General features: G+C 41.5%; 1 protein-coding gene across 1 annotated transcript; it reads left to right on the top strand.

Moving 5' to 3' along the window:
* Window positions 1–2,187: 2,187 nt before the first annotated feature.
* gsb-n (paired box protein gooseberry-neuro) lies at window positions 2,188–19,184 on the top strand. Its single transcript, XM_089261491.1, has 6 exons — window positions 2,188–2,454; window positions 2,486–2,660; window positions 3,033–3,346; window positions 8,760–8,871; window positions 17,117–17,719; window positions 18,553–19,184. The coding sequence occupies exons 2-6, from the start codon at window positions 2,603–2,605 to the stop codon at window positions 18,858–18,860; spliced, it is 1,395 nt and encodes a 464-aa protein (XP_089117617.1). The 5' UTR covers window positions 2,188–2,454; window positions 2,486–2,602; the 3' UTR covers window positions 18,861–19,184.
* Window positions 19,185–19,764: the final 580 nt, after the last annotated feature.

The raw sequence follows: 19,764 nt of genomic DNA, 5'->3' as shown, positions 1-19,764 counted from the left end.
GCTCATTCCGCTCAATTCCATTTTCACTTCAATTTCAATTTCAATTTGAATTTCTATATAGAGCACATTTGCATTTGGCCTGCTGCCACTCACACACACAACACTCGCTCACTCACACACATGCACACTGACAGTCGTTCAACGGCCATTTTTATGCGCTGGTTGTATTGGTTTTTGCTCGGGCCAGATGCAGGCGGCGTGTGTTCGCATATGCGTATCCTTAATATGCGTAAACTTCACGCTTAATTCTTTATATTATGATGATGTCCTTTCGCTGCTTTTGGCTTTTGTTTCCCATTTTCGGTTTTCGGTTTTTGGTTTTACAATTTTTCAAAAACTCCATTTGGCAGTTTTGAAGACCAGGTGTGACTACCTCTATATGCCTGCATATCTACCTCTCTCTCTCTCTCTCTCACTCTCTATCTCCTCACTTTGTATCCTTTATCGAAATCGACTGCAATTAATGTCTGTTGATAGATTTTTATGTTTGTATATCGGCAAATGACTTTGCAGCTGGGGGTTGAAATAGAACCTCCCCTCTTGACTTACATGATGGATAGGAAAACTCGTTAGGAAAGCGCTTGAAAGCGAACATAAAAGTTTACAGAGAAGGCACTAATTATACTAAGATATTTTTATAATTATGTTTAGGAATAATGATAGTAGACATCTATCTCTCATTCTGTAAAGTATATACAATAGGTCAGAGAATTCTCTGGCTGCTCAAAATGTAATTTAAAATAATATTTGTGCACTTCTCTATACAAGTCAGGTTCGTATAAAAGCTTATTGGACAGTTAAAATTTATTGTGACCCCACTGGAAACCCCATTAAATCGTACAACACTCATAATTCATACGGCAAGTTAACTTGCTAACGAAACAACAAACAGAAAACTATCTTGACTTGTTAGACAAACAAAATCTCCACCGAATGATGTCTGTGTAAACACACACATATACACACACAGACACGAGGAGGGTGGTCGTAAATAGGCATGAACGGCCATTGTGCTGCCAGCGACAGGATAAGCCAAGCCAAACCAAGCCAAGTCGGGCCCTAAGAAACCCCATAAAACTTGACGATGACAAACAACAAAGCGGGCTATGAGGCCTCGTGTCTCTGATACTACATACTTGGACCTAACCCAACTAACAGCCCAGAAAAATTGCAAATGAACAACAGGAACTGCTAAGAAGAGTGAGAATTATATGACCAAGTCGACTATTAAATACCCTTGCAAATAAATTATATATACATATATATATATTTGAATAATAAGCAAAGGTAGTTAGAAATTTTTGTTGTCATTTTGCATTATATGGATCTATGTATTTATAGAAGTTTTACTTATCTAGATTTCAGTTATTGTTCTCATAAATGTTACACACTGCCTAATGGATATAGGTTACCTTTCGGAAGAGCATGAAAATGGCATAAATACACGCACACACACACACTCACACACAAACACGCGCACAGCCAGGACCGTGGGTGCTGAAATGCCAACCGGAACGATTGATAATATAATGCGCAAGAGGTAAAAACGGTGGCCCAGAGTCCTGTTCCGTCCCGTTCAGTTCTCTTCTGCTCTGTCCTGTGCCGTCGGCAGCCTTCACGCTTTAATTGGCTGCCGGCGACAAAAGTCATATATTGTGCACAAAAGTGTCACACACAAGGACAACAACACACGTACCCACTCGCACACACGGAGAGTGAGCAGCAGCCATGACAGGACTAGTGACAGCTGCACAGATCGCTGATGATGTCGCCGCATGGCTGCAGCGGGCGGGCGAGTCGCGGGGATGTTTCTTTGATTGTGCGATTGTTGTTGATATCAAAGCGCAGAGCGCGAACCGCCCCGGAGCGAACAGCCAATCAGCGTGCGCAGCCGACTCGCTGGCCGACGCCCCTGTCTCGATTAAAGCGCAGAGCAAGCGAGAGCGCACACACTCGCGCTCTCTCGTCGCGCTGTCTTGCTCGCTCCCTCGCTCGCTGTGCCGAGAGCAGGCCAACGTTTTTGATCGTTGCCATATTGTGGCGCCAGGCAACAAAAGGGCGGACGCGAAAGCTGCGCGCAGCTCTCTCTTACTCTCTCGCCCTCTCTGCGCGTGTGTGTGTGCGCGTGATTCGTGTGCTTGTATTGCTATGGGGAAACCAGTTTATGGCCGCGATCTCATTGTCGGCCGCATTCGCCGCCCGGCGTCGCCTTCGTTAATTTATGCCTTTAGTTGCTTTGCAAGTCTCGTGCTGTTTGATCGTTCCCAGCGCGCGCAATTCCAAGAAACGTCACGAAGTTCGCTTGGCGAAAACACAATAACAACACACAGCTCGCGCTTCCTTCCGTCGGATATCGCGTGCGCGCAGCTCTCACTGTTGACTGTTATCAGCGGGCCGAGCCGCAGTGATTGGCATTTTGGCCCACAGAGTCATGTGAATTGTGCATCGTTCCCTGTGCTCCTTGTGCTCCCACTGCTTCTGCTAGTTATCCAACGTGTTGTGCGTGCAATTGTTTCCGCCCAGTTCAGCGCCTGCTCCGTGCGCCATCTGCCAAACGTAGTTCCTAAGTTAATTTATAAGCAAAACACATCAAGCAATCAAAATGGATATGTCCAGCGCCAACTCCTTGCGACCGCTCTTCACCGGTTATCCTTTCCAGGGTAAGTTGGGACTACCAGGGAACACTAACATAAAGATTCAGCTCATCAAATAATATATATCTATCTCAAGCTTATTTGAGTTTTTTATATATTCAATGATAAATGCCCTTTAATGGTTGTCAGGATATAAAAGATCCTAGATCTAGATTGAATAAAATATTTTATTTCTTCAAATTTGATATTTATATTATTCTTTACCAGAAATATTGCTTTAAAGCATGATTTCCATATTTATATTAACTAACCTAAGCTAATAAAATCTGTCCTTGGGATATTCATTGATAAAATCCTGATATCATACTTACTAACCCTATGAAAATTATATTCTATTACTTGAGTTGCACAAATGAACTGTAAGACATCCCATTCCAGGCCAGGGACGCGTCAATCAGCTTGGCGGCGTCTTCATCAACGGCCGCCCACTGCCCAATCACATACGGCTGAAGATAGTTGAAATGGCTGCCAGCGGGGTGAGGCCCTGTGTGATATCGCGACAGCTGCGAGTCTCGCATGGCTGCGTGTCGAAGATACTGAATCGCTACCAGGAGACGGGCTCCATTCGGCCGGGCGTGATTGGCGGCTCCAAGCCGAAGGTGACTTCGCCAGAGATCGAGGGACGAATCGAAGAGCTGCGCAAGGAAAATCCCGGCATATTTAGCTGGGAGATACGCGAGAAACTGATGAAGGTGAGTGCGCAGTGGGTGCGCGCCCCTCCCTCTGGTTCGCTTGCTGCACCTGCGCAGGAAGCAATAAAATGTGAGCACACAAATGGCACAAGGATTTGCAGTAGCGCTCTAACCGCATAGCATTATGTGCATTCAGTGCGGCAAACGCAAACACGGCTTACTTCCGTTTTCCGAAAAGTCACGTGGCACACTCGGGCCGACGATCATAGAATCGGGTGCAGGTCCGGCCTACATGCCCGCCCGCTGGCTTTGTTTATGGCACGTTACCATTCCCATTTCCATCCATTTCGGCCCTTTGCATATGCCCTGCCTGTTGGCCATTTGGCCATTTGGCTTATCGATGGACAGTTGACAAATTTGTTGTACAACGGCGACGACAAATTTTCACAAGATGCCACCCAAAGCGTTAAGAAATCGATTAAAGCATAAAAGTCGGCAAAACGCCAACGGGCTTCATCTTGGCCGCCTTTTTGTTGTTGTGCAGCGGCTGTGACTCCGTCCTATCCTTGAGGCCAACAAGCTGCAACACAGCGCAATATGTTTATTTTTTGTTGTTTGCTTTTATGTTTTTTGTTTTGTATTCAGCCCTGTGGCAAGCGCTTCTAACTTCCGGTCCAACAAGCATCTTAGCATGGTACATTCGGCCAGGTTATAGCGTGGGCCAAATCAGTTCGTGTTGCACATAACGGCACACTGTACACTGAACAAAATTGTGATCACTTAGAAGTGCATATGATGCGAGCAGGTTTTGGCAAATAAAGGATTACATTATTAGATAGATGGTAGATATTTTAGCTCTCACTTGTATGCATTTTGATTAGGTCTTTTAGATTGGATATCAGAGGATAAAATATCTTTTAGGTCTTTTTAAAATAGCTTTATTATTAAATATTTATCAAAAATAACAGAAAAGATATTGACTATAATATTGAAAAGATAAAGATTAAAATAAAGGATATTGTATAGCCCAAATAAAAACATGAAAATGTTTTAAATGTTTGTATCACCAGGCCCATGGAGGTATTTTAATTGCCAGAGCAGATCCAATTTACAGCCATAGTTAGTGATGTTTAGTACAAAATTCAATAAATATTTGTAAGGAAATTATAAACTCAGTAGGAAGTGCGGAGGGAGGAATAAAAAGAGAGAGAGAGAGAGTGACAGAGAGAGAAGGGAAAGTTGAGGTATGCTACTGAAATCCCTATTACATCTATTTGATATACTTCAAACATTTTGATTGTCAGACTTCAATCAATGTAAAGTTGATTTATGATAAGAAGTTTAATAACGAAGAGTGTGATTGATAGAAGAGAGCTTTATAATTTAATTTACAATTCCTATAATTTATCTCAGCTAAAATAAAATATTGATTTCTTTAAATCAAACAATTATCTTCCCAGTTTAATATTTAAGACTATTTCCTCATTATTTTCTCTGTCTCTCTCCAAAAATTTAAATCAATTTCAATGGATGTTCTCATATGCCAGTCTACTCCCTCACTCACACACAGACACAGATCCAGATCGAGGCAAAGAAACGTTGTCATTATTTTTGGCACAAATTAGCGTGAAAAATATATATATAAATTTTGGCTAAAAAATACAAAATAATAAAAATGAAGCGAAAGAGAAACAGAATAAAAACAAAGCGTGGAAAAAGCCTTGAAGCGGGTTTTCGAAACAGATTTCTGAACCTACGCCAATGTTGTTTGCTCAGGGACTGCCAGACCGAGTGTCTCGTGCTGCCTACTGATCAGATGCGACTCCCTTGCGCTTGCCTCCTCGCGCTCTGCCATCGCCTCTTTTCGCTGCTCTTTGCTCTTTATTTGAAGCCGCAATTAGTTACAGTTTATGTGGGGATCCCGATACCGATTCGAGCGGCCATCGATACGATCGGTCGAAGATATTGCAGCCAGCCAAACGGCAAAAGGCACACGAACAGTTGCATCATTCGTCGAATGTATCTGTTGGCCGTGCATCTGTGTCTGCAGCTCTCCCGCACTCTCTCTCTCTCTCTCTCCTTCCATCTCTTTCTCGCTCTGCATCTATGCCTGGCAGTAGGCGTAAAAAGTGCCTCCAGGTGCGCTTCACGCTTAATTAGAATACGCCATCGGCATCTCATGCTGTCCCCCATGATCGAGGCGTCGATGCGATCGCAGCCTGATCTTAAGTCGCTTGCCTCGTGGTTAGAGGCAATTGTTGCTGCCGCCTGTTCGTGATTGATTCAGATGGTATTTATTGCATAAATCAATTGATTAATCGCCAGTAAGGTATGCCCGATCGCAAAGATCACATGAGCAGTGGAATTGAGTTTCTTATGCTACTAGCTCTCCCTCGTGCACTCTAAGCAGATGCCGGATAGAAAACATGATTTGAAAACATAATTAATACTAAGGCTTTAATCAATTAAAGCACTATGTTTGCTGACAAGAGCTTAGGTTCTTATTTCCGAGAAATCCAGTTAAGAAACGTCTCAGTCCATGCCCAAATGAATCTTTGGCCATCACACCTGTCACTCAAATAAAAGGAGAAGTATATACACATACATACCTGCATATTTGTATATCTGTTTATATATATTCAAAGCGCACTCAAGTGTCAATCCGACTGTCAACTAATTAATTAAATTTCAATTGAATTTGTGTAGCCAGAAATCAAAGAGGTAACAAAATAAAATGTGAACATAAGAAGCAGAAAAAGGTGTCGCACAGTCGGGGGGCTGCAGCTCTTGAACTGGAAGCTCTGGAGCTGGGGGCGCGCCGGCCAGTTGTCAGTTGCTACAAGATAAGCTGTCACACATTCCAGCTGGCAACTGGTAGAAGCTGTCCGGTAGACCGGAGCCAACCAAGTGCCATGGGCATAAAAACGCAACAAAAGTCTAGCTGAAAATCAAAACATATTTCAGTAGTTGTTGCTGTAGCTGCAGCCGTTGCTGTTGTTGTTGTTGTCATATTCATGACACTTTCAATAGAAATAAGAGCCAGTAGCCAGAGCCAGTGGAGCAGCTAACCAGACAGCAGGCAGGCCGAGTGTAGCACAGCTCTGCCCCTTCCTTCCCTCAGCTGGACAAAATGTCAGTGTCCAGCTTTGAGTTGGCTCTAAGCGGCGTCTGGGCCACGTCTATGAGGTGCCAGTTGTGGCACCTCAGCCATTACCTGCTCATAATTTTTATGTTACTGCTTATTATTAATCACAAGCAGCATGAAAGAGTGAGGGAGAGGGTGTGAGTGAGAGAAGAAAATGTTTGCGGCACATGCCACTCCATTTGAGACGCTGACGCTGGGTCAGTTTTTTAAGCAGCTCCAGCTCCAACACCAACAGCAACAGCAACTCCAACTCCGATTCCGACTCTGACTCCAACATCAACTCCAGCTGCAGCTCCACAGATCAGACAGCGATTAGCTGGGAGCTGCAGCTCAAGTTGGAGCTGCGCTCTCGACGTGTTGCTCTAATGAAAACTGACAGTTTTCGTCTTGCATTGCATGAGAAATCGGTTTGGATTTTATACGTTTTCTGTTATGATTTGATTTCGATTTCAAGTTGCGCGGCAATTACGTGGAAAAGTGTTATCGTTGCCCAAGCGCCATCAGATTTCAAATTTAAATCAAATTGATGCAAGCTGTGCACATATCGTGCATTACACAGGAGTTACGACAGTTTCCACTTTGATGGAGCGAGCTGCGAGGATCAGTAAAAGTTTTCAGGCGGTGTAGGGCTCTTCAGCATTGAGATGGCAAAGATAGCAAAGATGTTGTTCTCATTGAAAAAATATGTATCTAAACATAAATAAATAAAGATGCTTTATTAGCTAGAAGTTGAATATAAATCCATTTTTAACAAGCTTGTTAATGCTTAGAAATAGAAATAAAAATATGATATAGTCGATTTAAAACTGCAACCGGTATGATAGTCATGCATAATAATTAAATAATTTTTAAGATATTCCACTTTCAGTTAACAAAAATATCTACCATATCCTTCAATATATCACTGAAGAAGAAAAAGAAATAATTCTTAATAATACGATATTAAGACCAGCTACAAATATTATAGCTATTACAACTTTTTAACACGATATTAATTTGATCATTTAACTAGTTCCTTAAGCATTATAGGTCTAACTTATTTATCGATCCTCCAAATGATTCCTCCAATCGTAGGAATGCCATATAAAATTCAGTTTTCACAAACTATGCAATGCTTAGCATTTGCTTGAAATATTTTTTTATACCCTGAACCCATTGAAAATGGGAAATCAGGGTATAATGTTTTTGTGTAAAAGTATGTAACAAGCAGAAGGAATCATCGCAGACCCCATAAAGTATTTTTTCGATAACTCATCCGATAACTTTTTTATCGAGAATAATCGATTGGTTTTTTGAGCCTCATCGGAGTACTATTAGACGTGGAGACTTCAGACCCTACTGTGTATATACATATGATGAATACAAACATTTTGTAATCAACAGATTTTGTACACACATTTTGACCATATAATTACGCCCTGAAAATTTCATTAAGATCGTATGTCTACAAAATAAGTTATACACCAAGTAATTTTTCATACTATTGCCCACACAGCAGCGCAGCCCAGCTTACTGCGCAGTTAGCAGAGCGCGGGCGCGTGAGGGTGGATGCATATGTATCCATGTGTGCGTGCATAATAGAAGTGCAGAATGATAAGAATATCAGTTTGGAGGGTTCAGGGTATCTCCTAGTCGAGCAGTCTCGACTAGAGTCTTCTCACTTGTTAATTTATTTTATTTTTTTTTTTAATATCTTGCAGTTGCTTAAAAATATCTCTTTGTTAGTAAATCTATTTAAATACAGTCTTTAATACATCAAAATATATTAAAACTCATATCTATATATTCCTGCATACATTGCGAATCTAAGTGCATTATGATTTACAACTCAAAAATGTCGACAAAACACGTGACATTCGCAGACAAATTCCGAAGCAGCTTGACATTTCTTCTAATTGGATTACAGCACAGAGAGCTGCCAAGAGAAAGAGACAAGTGGGAGAATGAACGGGATAAAAGAAGATAGAGAGAGAGAGAGAGAGAGAGAGAGTAGGCTAGAGTTGAAAATGTGTCCAAACAGCAGCAAGTGGGCAGCTGCCCAGCAACTGGGGAATTAATGTCACAGCGCCAAGTGCATTCGTAAATCCTCGGCCCATTTCGAAGAGCTGAGTGCCTAACGCTCGTATAATTAATGGGCCCCAACCGGTAGCCCACAAATATTTATGCGGCTTGGGCTTATCTTAATTGGATTTGTGTGCTTGATTTGCCACGATTTCGAGTGCTCATTTAGATACCAGATACCAGATACCTCCATATCATATACAAATACATCAGCACGTCATTTACAAGATTTTTCCCATTGATTGAGTGCATTTCTGACTATTGCAGGAGGGCTTTGCTGATGCGCCATCGACTTCATCGATCAGTCGACTGCTGAGGGGCAACGATCGCAGCAGCGAAGATGGACGCAAGGACTACACGATCCATGGAATACTGGGCGGTAAGTGTTCAGCTCTATAATAGATACGAATTCTCATATGTATATTGTAGCATATTTCTGTATTCCATATATGCCGTACTACGAAAATTAGTGATCATTTACTTGATATGTTTGATGTAATTTCGTAAAATCATTCCCAAATCATTTGTTGCTCAAATCAACAAAGTTGATGTCGGCAACGGCCCTTTGATCGTCTTAGAACGAGCGACTTAAACTTAAATCAAAGCCGCTCAAAATATTACAATAGATCTCTCTGGGCCATACGATAACGATCGCTTGCTCGATCGATCGTTCGGACGGCTGTTCATTTCGTTGTGTTGGCAATACAAACGACCCAAAATAGGTGTAGATGATGACACCTGAGAATCAAAAGTACACGAGATTCCAGATTCCATCTCTCTCTCTCTCTCTTTCTCTCACTCTCTCTATCTCCCTCAGATCAGCTAATAACCCGGTTTTCCAATTGCCTTGCGTGAGACCTCGACTCCGACTCTGACTCTGACTCCGACTTCGACTCCGACTCTGACACTGACTCCTTCTCTGCTCTCTGGACGGGGCCAATAATCATGCTAAATATGCAAAGTCATTCGATAAACGATCGGCGGGGGTCAAAGCGTTCCCCTTTCTGGGTTTACGACTTTCTGCCTTCAAATTGACTAGAAAATTGTCTGTTTCTTCTGCCTGAATTGTTGCTATTGCTGTTGCTGTTGCATCATTAGAGACAGGTTTTCACTGTACTTAGCCGACATTTGAATTTGTTCCCTCTTTGCCAATTGTCCAATTTGCCGACGGTCTCTCTGATATTCGCCGAGCCATTTCTGTCACAACACAAACACCTCTCACAATGACTCAGTGGGTGACAGTAGAACACGCACGCCGCCAGGGTTGTCACCTTGACTTTGGATGCCGTTAAGCGTCCTCAATGGCTGCGGCTTGCATTTGCTGAATGAATATTTACGATGTTTTGGGAGTTTCCCAACCTTGAGCAAAAAGAAAGCAACTGTTTTTATTTTCCGGTCTGTCGACATTGAACAGAGATTTTTACTCATCTCATGCCTCTGGCATGCTGTGCGACAACTGTTCTTATCTGTGTGCACATGGGGTGTACAATTCTTGTTTGTAGCTAACAAAAATATTTAGAATATTCTTTCAATATGCCAGTAAGGCAAGTCGGTTTTTGCAAATAATATATAATTTAAAATAGGAATAATAATAAAAAAATGTGCTACATATATTTTTATCTTTAATTGCCGTAGGCTTTCGAAAAGCTTGTCAACTCTAAGCTCGACTGTATTCCCACTTATTTTCCCAACTCTAACGATATTTTGTATATGCATATCGGTCTTCCTCATTTAATCGTTTATCCGTGCTCTGTCAGCACCTGTATGCCTAACCCATTTAGCCAGCCTCCAAATGGTGGCTCCAATCGTACAAATGCCAATTACTAAACATAATCTATATAAATTCAAGACAAGAGCTATCATTATTCTGTCGAAGCGTATAATAAGCACACGCCTTCCCATCATCATTGCCATCATTGCCGAACTCCCAGAGAAGAGAGCTCAACCCATTCCCTTTTGCTCGTAATGATGCATCCGTCATTATGTTCACCTGGTCAGCGCGACCTCATCCTCAGCCTGGGACGCACAATCAGAATGCAATCGGAACAACATTCACAGAGACACATTCACCGTGGTGTGCCTGTGGCCCGACAGCCGAGTGGATCGGGAGGCCGAGTCGGTGCCTTTGCCTGTAATCAACGCCTTCTCTCGTCCGGCTGCGGCAGGGGCTAAGCGGGGCTCTCACACAAAAAATTATGCATTATTAAATATATATTTCTTCGTCTCGTATTTCACTTATAATTTCGTTTGATTTTGATTTTGTACAATTTATACAATGCGGGGTCCCAGAGCCCCAACCGTTGACCAGATGCTGCATTGTCGCTGGCTGTGTTTAGCGGCGGCTCGCTTTGATCTTTCGTACACACAGCAAACGCGGCCAAAAGATGTGGAAAATCAAATAATAACTGAATAACACACACTCACATACGCACACAAAATCTCAGAGAAGACATTTGTGTGGGGGCTTGTAACTGACCGAGATGAAGGCCCAGCTACCGAAGCTCTTGGTGACAACAACAATAATATATATATTTATACAGGTTTGGGGCAGGGGGAAGCTCAAAAAATGTATCAAAAGATGTTATTGAGCCGTTTTCATTTATATATGCCGACACGCGTTCCAACTGAAGAAAACCAATTAAAATTGCATTACATTAGACGCTATATTATTTAATAGGCGATGGAAGATATATTACGATTTATTTTCTATGCTATGTGTATAAAATTTGACTTATATTATTATAAATCAGAAGCAGAAAATCCTGGAAGTAAATAACTGCATTAATATATTATAGAAAATATATTTTTATTCAATTGGTATTGGTGTGGCTCCTCCTAGAGTATATAGGTATATAGCGAGCAGACCACATATCATTAGTCCATTTCTTGGCTAAACACCTCGAGTAGGTCTAAGTCATAGCTCTTATTTGATCGATACTCTTTGATATGGGATTGAGATGCGTTAACTCTCGAAATAACCAGACGATTTTCACGTCTCTTACTATTTCATTAAAATTTAGATCTTGATTTGTTCATCAATAGTATATAAACATTCTCTGTTTTATTTGTTTTACAAAACTAAAGCAAACTAAAAATGTAATGTCTTTATGTATTTATTTCCTGTTTATATGATAAATAAGTTTATAATATAAATCAACATTCGATATCTTCTGCTATTTTCAAAAGATTTTATCTCATTCCCTATAAAGTTCGTTCAGTAAAATGTTGGCTTTAGGTACAATTAAATTTTAAATAAATTTTCGAGCACTCGTAGTCTTAGCTTTGCGGTAGCACAGTAGATGGCTCGATCAAAGGCTCGATCTGTTCCACGAACTAAGCCGCTTGATAAATATCCAATTGCCACGCCTGCGTTGGGTAGTTGCAACATTCCTGCCGCTAAATGTTGCAACGCCCTCGCTGATCGCGCTCAACAATAGATCGGAGTCAAAACGATGCCGACCTTCTGTCTGAAAAATACGCGTGCGATTTGTATTATTTGGCGTGATAATGGACCAACCCATGTCAGATCAAGGCCCACTCAAAGGAAGGCAACACAACTACGAATACAAACACAAACACAAACACGAGCAGAAAGACAAAATCAAATGCCAAAACACCGACAAAAATTCAAAAAGTCAAAAAATAGAAAATAGAAAATAAGAAACACTTGTGGTAATTAGTGTTAAGGACAAAGGAGCAACGAGGCCGACAGGAGGACGCGTGGGAATGGCCAAAGGCTATTTACCAAATATTTGAGACGGCCAGACAATGCGGCAACAATTGTGCCGCAGAGGCTCAAACCCAGATAGAACACCGAAACAAATACAAACAGGTTCAATTATTTGCAAAAATCAAAAGAGAGAAAGGTAGATCAAAGATAAAAGGCAAGAGAGCGAGAGGGAGTGTGAGAGAGAGAGAGATAGCTGGCAATGGCCGCAGAAGACAAACGGTCGCCGATCGCCAAGAGTCGAAGAGCCGTCCACACCTACTCTCTAATACCGACAAGAGATAGAGCGAGAGAGTGAGATGGAGAGAGAGAGAGAGAGTGAGAGGGAGGGAGTGGGAGAGCGAGCTAGAGCGAGAGAGATTGCTGCATTCTTGCAGTGTCACATGACAAATGAGTGAAAGAGAGATGATTGCGCAAAAATATCCTGCTCCTTGCTCGAGGGCCCATATGTGTGCGGTCCCACAGAGAGCTGTTGTAGCTGTACGATCGTGCCCTCGATCATGCATATGGTCTGCGGCTCTTGTGGCTCATTTGTTCGAGCCGTTCGGGCACCCATTAAAATCGTTCATGCCCGAAAAAAGTGTCAACGTAACAAAAGCAGCGCCTCGACTTCAAATGCACCGATCGTCGTCGGCGTCTTTAATGCCCACCAGGGTGTCCTGGGTCGATCCGTTTGATCTCATTGTTGGGACTGTATTCTGTTTTCTTGTTCGATGCACCGCTGCGCGGCTCGTTCGTGTTGATGAGTTACAAAATATTTTATTAACGTATTATCACACTTTAGCCAAGCGAGCCCGAGTAGCTCTTCCTCTCTGTCTATAGCTCTATATGTGTATCTGTATCTGTATCTGAATATGTATCTGAAGCCGGTCTCTGCCTGTATTTGTCGCTGTCTGGACCGACTGGGCTGTCTGCTCATCTTTGGGGGATTTGTTTTGATCAAGTGTTTGTTCGCATTGTTATTTAAATTAGTTTCATTTCATTCTGAACGATCAACTGCATCTGCATCTGCATCTGCATGTGGATCGCCATCTTCGGGGGGTGCTGGCTCCGCACAATCGGCTCGGCTCGGCTTGTCTCTTTTGCCGCCGGATTATGATTATAACTAATTTTTGGTCTCGGCTCCGTCTGTCTGCCGCTGTCTGTTAACAATTTTGTAAATTAGTTTAAATGTGCATCCTCTCATTTGTATCTGATAAGCGGACTGACTGACTGACTAGCAGCGAGGGCGTTGATAGAGCATAAATTTTGGTTACTTTATGTTCAATATATTCGGTAGAAGCATTTAAATAAATATTTGTTATATAATTATACGCTGTCCGATTAGTTGGGCGGTCAGTTTTTAGAACTTCTAACATGCCCTGAGGATCTGAGAAACAAAAATTTCGCTGAGGCTTTGTTTCAATACGTTCTAAGTCTTTAAGCTGAGCTCAAGTTCTTAATTTTCGTATTCAACTGTGTAAACTGTTGATTAAAGATATTCTTCTGGCTAAATATGTATTTGAGAAAATATTTTTATTAGTTCGATCGCTCACCCGCTTTTCAAGGTCTGTGTGCTTAAAGCCTTTAAGAAGTGCCGAGCTGAGCGCGTGTTAAACTTTCAAATATGAGTGACATATATACATACAAATCTCAAATATATATTTATATATACACATTCTTAATGCTCCTGTAATCCTTTTGCTGACAAGAATCTTAAGCCTTAAAACAGAAAACAGAACAGAACTGAACTGAACAGCGCACGCCGACTGAAGACCCCGAAAGTCCCCAAATCCCAAATCTGGCTGCTGACAGAGCCCTCGCGTGTCTCCACGTCGCTCCTCGTCTCTCTCTCGGCTGACAGCTGACAGTGGCCTTCAGCTCAGTGGTGTCCGCTAATAAAAAGTGTCAAAGCCGAGGGCAATGAGTTGGATACCACAAATTTCATTTACTTAGCTTCACTCTTCTACATATGTAGATGCATGTATATGTGTATATATTTTATTTATATACATATATATATATATATATATATATATATATATATATATATATATATATATATTTATTTATTTATTCAGATCTCTTGCTGGGGCTTTTCAATTGCAGGGCAACATTTTATATTAGATGCAGGCAATTTAAATCGTGTCAGACTCGTGTTGATTGATGACTATAGCATCTCGTCTATGGGGCTGGGCCTTGCTTGAGCTCGATCTTTTGACCCTTTGCACACAAAAGTGTGCCCTATGACTGTCCATCAAGAGTGTTGCTGCCTTTGGCCGCACAGCAGCTGTCCCCACTCCCCGCCTCCTGCTCCATTGCTCCACCGGCATTTACTACCTGCTGTTTAAATTTTTCGAAAATGCAGTTCGAAACGTCGTTGAAAATGATCGATACCCCGCACGGATTACAAAACCACAGCGATTTATCATCACGGGGCCAATCGAAAAGAAAGCCATAGCACCACAGCACCACAGCACTACCGGTAGCCACTGTGGTGCCAAATCTTTGATCTCTGTTTTTTTTCTTTTTGGTTTTTAGGGGGGATTGTTAATTGTCGAATTGCTGCATTGCTGGATTGTTTTAAGTCTGAGTTTGAACTCTTTTTCACTTGTGGTAGCAACAAATTAATAAATTGTTTAACATTTCAAAACTAATTGATTTTCCCATAGCTCTGTCTATCTCTCTCCCTCCCTCTGTCTCTCTTTCTCGATCTTCTATTTCTCTCGCTCGAACAGCTTCTGCAGTTTTTTTTAAGGGAACCCGTTTCTTATAATTAAGTTTTATTGTTGCGTGTGTTGAAAGATTAATAGTCGACTTCTGTTTTTATTATTTATTATTTTTTTTTTTCACTTGTTTAATACGCATGTGAATTTCGAAAACCCGAGCCACTAAACAGTGGGCGTTCCACACTTGAGGATTTCTTGGGGCTTTCGCAGATCTTTGTTTTAGTTCTCTTTTCTTTTTGTATTTTTGTTTTTGTTTTTTCATAATTATTTTTAGGTGTGTTCCTTATGAGCTTTACGACTTTTATAAGCGTGCCTGAAACTTTAAGCATTTTTGGCAAATCCCATTTTAAAGATTTGCATTGATTAGACTGACAGGTGCATGGGTGTGGCCTAACGTGGCATTTCAAATGTTTATGAAATCTTATGCAAATTGAAAACTATATTTAATAGAAGTGGACATCACTTTAGTCAAAGATATAAAAAGACCAGATAGATCAAGAGTCTGACAAGGAAAATAAAAAAGTTTGGATCATTAAATATTTGTATACTTAGATCATATTTCAAATTTAGATCTTTTTGAAAACGATATAGAAATTCTATATATTGAATAGATTCTATATATGAAATTGAATGTAACCAATTTTAAAGTTTTTGATCTGTAGAATTGTGGAAACCTTGGATACAAAAAATCTTATTCAGTAGACCACAAACCTCTTCTTGGGTCCATTATTAGAAAGACTCATTATATTTTATAGGCAAATATTAAATAATGTTTATTATTATTATTTCTGTAAGATATTGTTATAATTTTAAGATATTTTTCAATATTAGAAAGGGGACTAAGGTCAAGATCTTGACAGGTATTTAATAGCTTGAACTGTGAATGTTAATATTATCATACTCTCCTAAGCACATCTTATTCTCTGGACCTAAAGCCAATTTTTATTATATCACATAACCTATATCTGAGTAACAACTAGCCCTTAATCCCTCGCTCTCTTTTGTAGTACATTGATAACTGTACTCACAGAACAGCTCTACTTCCTCTCATTTCCTGTCCTAGATCCTTGGGCAATGGTCTCATTTATCAAGCCCCAATATCAAAGTGACCTAATCCACTAAATCAATTAATAATTTCTCTTTGGACAGACCGGAAAAGATTACAACGCTGACCGCAACCACAATATGTACCTTCGATCACCGCGATCGCTTCCTGTGCCACACACACACACACATGAGCTCGCTCGCGGTTGATCAAGGACGATCGATTTAATCGAAGGCGGTGCGGAAACAGAGCAAAGTATTTCCGCTGCGAGGACAAAGTCAGCCTCAACTAAACTATTGTGAGCGCATTTGTGTGCGCTCAATAGAAAGAGAAAAGAGCTGGCAACTCGTTATGAAAAATGATCTTGTGATCTTGTTGAATAATTCCGAACTTCTTTGAAGTGAACCCTAGCCAGGCCTAATGTCAGTTTATTGTGTAATGAGCTCTCCAAATAATTTGGCATGCCCTCCAACTGTAACCGACTCCCAACCACCGATCGCTGTGATCGCTGCCACACGCCGCGCTTCATGCCCGATTTGAGAGCGCGGCGACATTTACTTTCGTAAACAGATGCCGAAGTTAATTGGCGCACTCCTCCGTGGCGCGAAGCGGCTCACCCTTGCCCGTTGACAACTTGCCGATCGTCATCCTCTTGTGTAATTTGATATATTGTGTCACTTGTCAACTGTGGTGACTTTTACGAGCTGCCTGCGGCAACGCCCCCTGCTCGCCAGCTTCAGCGAACTGCTTCGTCGATTCATCGTCGCTGCGACTTCTGTGCTGCGGTCGTCGGCGGCTGCTTTTGACAGATTTGTTGCGCTCCCTGACGTTTCAATTAATATGCAATGGCGCGCAGTGAACGTCGGCACTCCCACTCCCACTGCCAGATCCACTCATCTGCCCTTTTCTTCTCCCATTCCCATTCCCATTTTCCATTCAAATTCCCATTCTCATGCCGACGGGATCTCACACAATCCAGCGATCGATCCACCACCACGTCGGTGGCCCCATCGAATATGATTTAGTAACTTTTCTTCCAAATATCCCATTCAGCAGCGCTGAGCGTACAAAATTTTATGACTTCTTACGAGGCGTTCATAATTTTTAGTAGCCTTTTAATAAACTCTCATCTCTCTGTGCGCAGGCCGGGACTCGGACATCAGCGACACCGAATCGGAGCCGGGTATTCCGCTCAAACGCAAGCAGCGACGCTCCCGCACCACATTCACCGCCGAGCAGCTGGAGGCTCTCGAGCGCGCCTTCTCACGCACCCAGTACCCGGATGTGTATACCCGCGAGGAGCTCGCTCAGACCACCAGCTTGACTGAGGCGCGCATCCAGGTCTGGTTCTCCAATCGTCGCGCTCGTCTGCGCAAGCACTCGGGCGGCTCGGGCTCCGGACTGTCGCCCATGAACGGCAGCGGTGCAGGCGTCGGAGTGGGTGTACCACCCAGCAGCGCAGCTGCACCACTCGGCTTTGGGCCACTGGGCGTGGGCTCGATGGCGGGCTACAGCCCCGCCGCAGGCACCACGGCCAGCACCGCCACAGGCATGACCGACAGCTCGCACCACCACCACAGCACCGCCCATGCTCCCAGCACCCACAGCGCAGCAGCGGCAGCCGCGGCGGCCCATCACCACACACAAATGGGTGGCTACGATCTGGTACAAAGCGCGGCTCAGCACGGCTTTCCGGGCAGCTTTGCACAACACGGACACTTTAGCGGGCAGAACTATTACCATCAAGGTGGGTACACGATGATTAAGATGAGATATTTTCCCATTATATATTGAGTTTTCCATTGTCTCCATCCATAAGCCAAATAAGACAACTCTGTTCTAACTTTAACTTATAGAATGAGCGAAGGGTGCAAGAGACCTTCTTTTCCATATTTACTTACATCTCTATTATTCTATCTATATGGAGCTTGACCTTACAATGTTGGCTGCAGATCTAATCTTGATGTAGTCTTTAGCAAAAAGTTAACTGATTTTGTAGCTGGATCACTTACTTCATTTATAGACATATGTATCAAGCAAAGCAAAAAAATATTAAATCATATATTATTTTTTGGATTTTTTATTTTAAATATTATTTAGCCACTTATTTATTTTCAATTTTGTTCAAGTCTATTTTTATCATTCATTTAATGTAGATCACTTTTCATACACTAACCCTTGCCACCTTTTATTAGGCTCTCTTTTATTTTCTGTGAATCTCTTGCTCAACATTTTCGGCGCCTGCATTAAAAATTTCAATATCCTGTATCCCATATTTTAAAAATTCCATTACATCATTCTATACTCATTTCATTTGATGCTTTGTTTCCTTCATTAGGGTTCTCTTCATCTTATCCCAATAACTCTATAGATTTCCTTCTATTACTGAAATCCCTACGTGCTTTTGCATCTTTTCTCCACGCCCCGTTTTCGTATATTATCTTCATGTTTTCATATTTTCATTGCACTAGCTTTCTCTTTAATTGTTCCCTTCCTTCGCATTCTAGATTCTTTAAACCGTCGCTTCCTCCCTCACATTGAATTCTCTGCTAACCGAATGCCCATTCTTCTCCATTGTAGACTACTCCAAGCTGACCATTGACGACTTCTCGAAACTAACCGCGGATAGTGTATCCAAGATCTCGCCATCGCTGCACCTCAGCGATAATTATGCGAAACTGGAGTCGCCCTCCAACTGGTCGCAGGCTGCCTACCATCTCAACCAGTCGGCGGTGGCGGCGGCCAATTACAACGCGGCGGCTGCCCACCATGCGGTCGCCCAGCACCAGTTGACTGATTATGCGGCCGCAGCAGTGCACGGCAATGTGGCTGCCGCCTACAACCATCCACTGCCCGCCCAGGGGCAGACGGCCAAGTACTGGTCGTGAGTCGATTAACTAAGCTGGCGCTCCGCACCCAGCACCGATCGATGCTTGAGTTACCGTAGTTGTAGAATATTTCAACTTGATTACAATTATCAGCAGAGGCACATGTAAATCTTAGACACTTACCTATTTATTCCAGCCGCATGCAAATCAACATCTTAGCTATAGCATTAGAGCTTAATAATATATTCAACTGCATAGAAATTACACGGCTATCAGAAAACGCGACGTGTTTCCACTTTGATTAAGTACGTATTTATTTTGTAACTTAAGATACGAAAAGCGATATTATGTATAAAGAAAATATAAATTTAAAATATAAACAAAGTCAAGTGTGGTTTTATTTGAGCTTGGACTGGTGGCATAAAAACCTAATGTAAATGCAGGACAAAAGGTAAGGTATAAACAGCTTGAAACATTTATAATATCCTTCACTTTAGACTTTATTGAATTTAATTATAATTAATATAAAAAATTATTAAAAATTTTAGAAAATATTGTATAAATGTAAAATAAATAGTGATGAAGTTTGTATCATTATGGGGAATATCCATATGTATTGTAAGCTTTCCATTTTAGCATTCTGTTGATTATGCAATTTTATTTATATATTGAAGAAAGAATTCGTTGCCGGGAGGGATTATTGTTTCAGAACAAGACTTGAGAAATTACAAAATCAATAAAGTTAATGCAAAGTTAATGAAAACAACACTTAAATAATGTATAATAAGTAAATGAAACACGTTTTAATTAATTTACTTAATTACCTAATGTATATAGTATATTTCATCAATATATTAAAAGAAAAGTTGCAAATCATTTCATAAAGCGAATTACGATTCATACTTTATCCCGCCGGCGAAATAAAAAATGAATGCAATGATAATATAATAAAAGTTATATAATT

This window comes from Drosophila navojoa, chromosome 5, assembly GCF_054131105.1.
Source record: "Drosophila navojoa isolate 15081-1374.11 chromosome 5, UAZ_NAV_1.0, whole genome shotgun sequence".
In the NCBI taxonomy this organism is placed as follows: domain Eukaryota; kingdom Metazoa; phylum Arthropoda; class Insecta; order Diptera; family Drosophilidae; genus Drosophila; species Drosophila navojoa.
The sequence above is the reverse complement of the archived record's forward strand: the minus strand, read 5'-3'. Positions and strand labels throughout refer to the sequence as shown.